Raw genomic sequence first — 6000 nt, 5'->3', positions numbered from 1 at the left:
TGTATTTATGTGTTTTATCCTGTGGCTGTTCACTGCCCTGTGTCCTTCGGGAGTAGGGCGGTATAGAAATTTAAATAAATAAATAAATAAATAAATAAATAAATAAATAATAAATACCAAATTCGACCTGCGGATTTTACTTGCCTTCCATATTAGACCTGACCTTCCAGTTCCTTCAATTAGGTGAGCAATGCATGCTTGCATCAACCACATCTCTCTAGGTGCACGTGAGTGGTGTGGGTAAAAATTAAATTGTTTGAACCTTAATGGTTTTAATACCTGGCAGCTGACCTTGCAAGCTTGCTTATTAGTCTAATGATGCGAGTGATTTTGCACTTTCATTTAAAAGGGAGTCCGTGGGCTGACTGAAAGAACTGGAAAAGTTGTGAGGCCGGAGAGAGAGAAGGTTCAGCGCGTCTCCATGTAAAGTTGACAAGTCCGGACAAAGAAAAAGAGGAAAAAGGAGAATGTCTATAACAGAGCTCTTGTCAGTCGCCATTCTCCTGAGCCTTTTGATGCTCTACCTCCTAAGGCAATTCTGGTTTCGCAGTCATTATCCTTCGGGATGGCTTCCATTGCCTGCCACCGGAAGCTTATGGCAAGCTGGCGTCAGGCTTTATCAAGAGACGCTGTCTAAGGTAACCCATCTGAATTCATTGCTAAATTAAATCTGTTGCGTTCGCTGAGGATTTGGGGGCGAGAACCGTGAATCGTTTTCCATCGAAAGGTAATGTTGGTTAAAAGTGATCTGGGTCGTCCTCGGGCATCTTGATGTAAACCCCGGGAAGGAATTCCATAAAGACGTCTTGAAGCTCAATCTTCAGAGAAGGAAGAGAGACGGACAGAGATGCCATCAAACCTGATCTCAGAATTGTTCTTTCAGTTGTACTGGAAAAGCCAGATGTAGACGTAGGTGTCTATTTCATTGAGGGCCGCATCAGGGTTGTGTCTGACCTTGGGGGGGGAGTGGGTGTGGCCAGGGTGGGCGTGGCCAGCTCAACGTCACTTGTGTCGTGGCCAGAGCAAAAATGGGCTCCCGAGTTCCATTTTTGCTTGAAGAGGCACCGCGGGCCTCTGCTGTTTCTAGAGCAGCCCTGCAGGCCAGATCTAAGCACCCCACAGGCCGGATCTAGGCCTTGAGTTTGACACCCCTGGTTTAGAACCTCTTAGAAGAATGTCTCAAAATTCAGATTCCCCCTATTTCTTACAGGTTTATTCTAATTTCATATACGGAAAACTTCAGAAATGAAGGCCTCCTGTATCAAATCATTTGACCCTCCTTAATTACAATATCCATTTACACCTCCTGTTTAAGAAGGGGTTTTCTCCATCCAGTCACAGAGTTCTTAAGCATTTTGATGGCCTTCTTGTCAAGATCCGTTCTCACCCAGGTTTATTCTCTGTTAGCATCTGGCAAAAAAAGGAGAAAAAGCCTCTACAGCTTCTTAGAGCTTAGGAACTCACCATGTCTAAATTTGGCATTGTCAGTGGGAATCTTTGAGCAGATATTTTCTGATCCTGCTTCTCTACTATTAAGGAGCAGAGGTGGGTTTCAGCAGGTTCTGACCAGTTCGGAGAAATACCACCTCTGACTGGCCTTGCCCCCATCTATTCTCTGCCTCCTGAGTCCCAGCTGATTGGGAGGAAATGGGGATTTTGCAGTAACCTTCCCCTGGATTGGGGAGGGAATGGGAGATTTTACAGTATCCTTCCCCTGCCATGCCCACCAAGCCATGCCATGCCCACCAAGCCACACCCACAGAACCGGTAGTAAATTTTTTTGAAATCCGCCATTGTTAAGGAGGCAGGGAGAATGGTGCTGGGGCAGGGATAACGAGGAGAAGATATGGATCTGACATACAGTACATTAACTTCTTCCTACTGAGAATTTCCATCCTTAAACGATGGAGTTGGAAAGCTTGATGCCATTTGGCCGCATTGCTTAGTGACAACAATCCTGACAGTCCCCATTGCTATTGTTAAGCAAAGATCATTGGATCATTAAGTGAGGACCTCACATTGCTTTTGTTAAGCCAAGATTATGGCTCATTAAGTGAGGATGTCACATGACCATAATTTATGACTTCCTGACGGCTTCCCACAAGCAAAGTCAATGAGGAAGCCAGCAGGAAGTTGTAAGTCCTAGGTCCGTGATGGCGAACCTATGGCACGCGTGCCACAGGTGGGATGTGGAGCCATATTAGTGGGCATGCCAGCTCAGCTCTGGGGCACATGTGCGTGCCGGCCAGCTGATTTTCGGGCCTTCTGGGCCCACCAAAAGTAGGGAAACAGGCTGTTTCCTGCCTCTGGAGGGCCTGGGGGCGGGGTGGGGAGACTCCTAGAGAGGCTCCTAGAGACTTCTAGAGAGGCTCCTAGAGACTCCTAGAGAAGTTCTGGAGGTTGGGGACAGCAAAAAATGTCACTTCCTGTCCCACCGAGAGTTGGGAAATGGGCTCTTTCAGCCTCTGTAGGGCCTCCAAGGGAGTGGGAAAAGCTGTTTTCACCCTTCCCAGATACACAGAGAGGATCTGGAACCAGGTAAGAAAGAAAAACGGGCCTACCAGGCCATCATGTGCCAGGAGTGGGGGGGGAGGGGGAGGGGGTTGAACATGCATGTGCATGGGCATGTGCGTGCACGACCCTCCCCCCCCCTCTCCTGGCACGCGATGGCAAAAAGGTTAGCCATCACTGTCCTAGGTGATTCCCAAGCAGGCCAAGAGGACGCACAAGTGCTATGGAGTAAGAATGGAAGAGGAGGAGATACTGCAGCAAATGCACCTGGGCAGGGGAAGAGGTGATATGTAAGGTATAATTATCTTTACAGGAAGATCCCTGGGAACACATACTCCATAGCAAGGCTCCTTAGGAGAAAAACTGGTGGGAGCGACGGGAAAATCAGGAGATTCAGGCAGCTCAAATGAGTATAAAGATGGATTGCAAGCTTAAGCTCTCTACAAGAATCTGACCAACTGGCCATTAAGGGAAATGAGTGGGAGATAATAGCAATAGCAATATCATTTAGACTTATAAGTAGTTTACAGAGTCAGCTTCTTGCACCCAGCAATCTGGGTCTTCATTTTACCGACCTCAGAAGGATTGGAAGGCTGAGTCAATCTTGAGCCTGGTGAGATTCAAACTGCCAAATTGCTGGCAGTCGGCAATCAGCAGAAGTTGCCAAATCCAAGTTGCAAAAACAAGGACAACATGTATTGCACATTTATAATTACATTTATGCAGCCGTTACGTTTTTAATTGCTATTGTTATCTTGGACAAACACAGCCTTATTTTCACACTGACGTTGTAACAGAGGCTTAGTTGCAAAAGATGGGCACAGCCAGGGTTAGCCTTTGAGTTTCAAGGAAGAACCGAAATTTGAGTCTGGGGTCTCCTCCGCTCCTAATCTAGTCTGAGATTCTAGTGCTAGCTCATTTCCAGGTGGGATACTCCAGATTCCCACTAGATGGCAGCCAAGAGATACATAAAACTCTCTTGGGCCTCCAGATGTTTGTGGCTCAGATGTTATTAGGTGTTAAACGGAAACATTTTATGTCATCTGGGATAGAGAAGGTTTTTTGATTGAAAGACATTTGGAACTGGATAGAGTCTGGGAAGCAGGGGACTTTGGGACAAATATTTTATCAGGTATACTTCAAGTAGGGTCCAACTCAATTATTTCTTCATAGAACATAAGTTTGGGAACAATCATGGCTTATATTCTACTATCTGTAGAGACTGTAGACCCGTGATGGCGAACCTATGACACGCGTGCCACAGGTGCCATGTGCAGCCATATCTCTGGGCACGTGAGCATTGCCCTAGCTCAGCTCCAGTGCACATACGCACACCGACCAGCTGATTTTCGGGCCTTCTGGGCCCACCAGACATTGGAAAAGAAGCCATTTCTGGCCTCCAGAGGGTCTCCATGGGGGGGAGGCTGTTTTCACCCTCCCCAGGCTCCTAGAAAGCATCTGGAGCCTGGGGAGGGTGAAAAACGGGCCTACTGGGCCCACCAGTAATGTTTTTGTCATCCCGTGCCAAAAGTGGGGGGAGCATGGGGGGGTTGTGTGTGCATGCATGGGGGGGTATTGAATTATGGATGTGGGCATGTATGCATGCGACCCCCATGCTCCCCTGGCTTTTGGCACGCGACGGCAAAAAGGTTAGCCATCACTGCTGTAGACTAACACATAACAAGAGGTGGTATTCAGCCGGTTCGGATTGGTTCACCCAAACCGGTAGCGGAAATTGCAGGTGGGCTCATCCTGGCTCTACGCCATTTTATTTAGGCACGTTTTTGAGGCTGGGTGCATGCGTGAAAGGTGTGCATGCCAGCAAAGTGCATGCACGGAAGGCCGGGCGCATGTGTGGCGGGGCGCGTGCACTCACATTTGCGAACCAATAGGGAAAGTAAGTGAATACCACTCTTGCACATATAACTGACCAGGTAAAAGAGAAAACATACTCAGCCTAAAACAATTTGAAATCAGTGGTGGGTTGCCCCCGGTTCGAACCGGTTCGCAAGAACCGGTACTAAAACCGGCGGGAGGCTCCGCCCACCACCTGGATGTCATCATCAGTGATCTGTGTATGCGATCCTGTTGCGAACTGGTAGTAAAGGTAAGTAGAACCCACCCCTGTTTGAAATGTATTCTAAGAAGGAAGGTGCTGAGCTGTGAACCATCAAGAGTCAATTAAAATTTCTGAATAAATAAATACATTTTTTTTAATTTGATTTATATGTCGCCCTTCTCCAGAGACTCAGGGCGGCTTACAATGCGTTAAGCAATAGCCTTCATACTTTTGTATATTTATACAAAGTCAGCTTATTGCCCCCACAAACTGGGTCCTCATTTTACCTACCTTAGAAAGGATGGAAGGCTGAGTCAACCTTGAGCCTGGTGAGATTCGAACCTACAGTAATTGCAGACAGCTGGTGTTAATCACAATGCTTTTAGTCTGCTGAGCTACCAGGCCCTTCAGTAAGATACCAATGGAAGTAACCGAATGAAGAAATACAATTAAAGTGAAGCAGTAGGAAAAATGGTCATTTAGCTGTCTATGGAGATTCTCAGTCATGCAGGTCACGGTTGTCCCAAAGCAGGGGTGAAATCCTCCCGGTTCGGACCGGATCGCCTGATCCGGTAGCAATGGAGGCGGGTGGTTTGGAGAACCAATAACAAAAATCCTTGACTTCCCCCCATGCCCAGCTGAGCCATGCGATCATCGGAGGATTTTTTTTCTTTTAAATGCCTCTGACGATCCAAGCTGAGTTGCCTGATCAGCAGAGGCTTTTTTTCTTTTAAATGCCTCTGATGATCCAAGCTGGGATCGTCAGAGTCTTTTGAAAGCATTTTTTTTACAACCTCTTCGCCGAAGAGGTTGTAGAAAAAAATGGTTTTAAAAGTAAAAAAAAAAAAAAAAATTGGCCACGCCCACCCAGTCACATTAACCCCCCCACCAAGCCACGCCCACAGGACCGGTAGTAACAAATTTTAGATTTCACCACTGTCCCAAAGATGCTTTTTTTCAAGAGGCAACGGGACTGTTTGGTTTTTCTTTGAAGATGTTTCACTTCGCATCCAAGAAGCTTTTTGTCATATAGCTTAAGATAAGAGCCCAGAAGCCGTTGCATCACAAGACAACTTACTGGTTGTCATTTCAGGGAAATGATTTCACATTCTTAGCCCACCCCCCTAAAAAGGTTTTCATCTTCTCCCTCTAATATCCAGTCACACGCCTCCTTCTGGTAAGTTTATTAACACCTATGTTAAATTGTCATTCTATGTTAACACCTATGTCTGTGATGGCTGACCTACACAGAGCCATATCAGTGAGGCACGCGAGCGTTGCCGTAGCTCAGCTCCAGCATGCATGTGTGAGCCAGCCAGCTGATTTTTGGGCTTTTTGGTCCCACCGGAAGTTGGGAAATGGGCTGTTTTCGGCCTCCAGAGGGCTTCGGGGGGGTGGGGGGCAGTGGTGGGTTCCTCCCGGTCTGGTTT

The 6000-nt window shown here is 47.1% G+C and overlaps 1 protein-coding gene across 1 annotated transcript in view; it reads left to right on the top strand.

The window, feature by feature from the left end:
• The first annotated feature begins 467 nt into the window (after window positions 1-467).
• Window positions 468-6000, top strand: part of LOC139318675 (cytochrome P450 2J2-like) — a 30375-nt gene continuing 24842 nt past the window's right edge. The window contains exon 1 of the mRNA XM_070946249.1: window positions 468-638. Coding sequence (XP_070802350.1) covers window positions 468-638 — 171 coding nt within the window. The remainder of the gene's footprint in view (window positions 639-6000) is intronic.

Source organism: Pituophis catenifer, unplaced genomic scaffold (assembly GCF_029215685.1).
Source record: "Pituophis catenifer annectens isolate HBS135680 unplaced genomic scaffold, rPitCat1.0.hap2 SCAF_6, whole genome shotgun sequence".
NCBI lineage: Eukaryota > Metazoa > Chordata > Lepidosauria > Squamata > Colubridae > Pituophis > Pituophis catenifer.
Note: the sequence above shows the minus strand (reverse complement) of the source record. Positions and strands in the feature narration are given on the sequence as shown.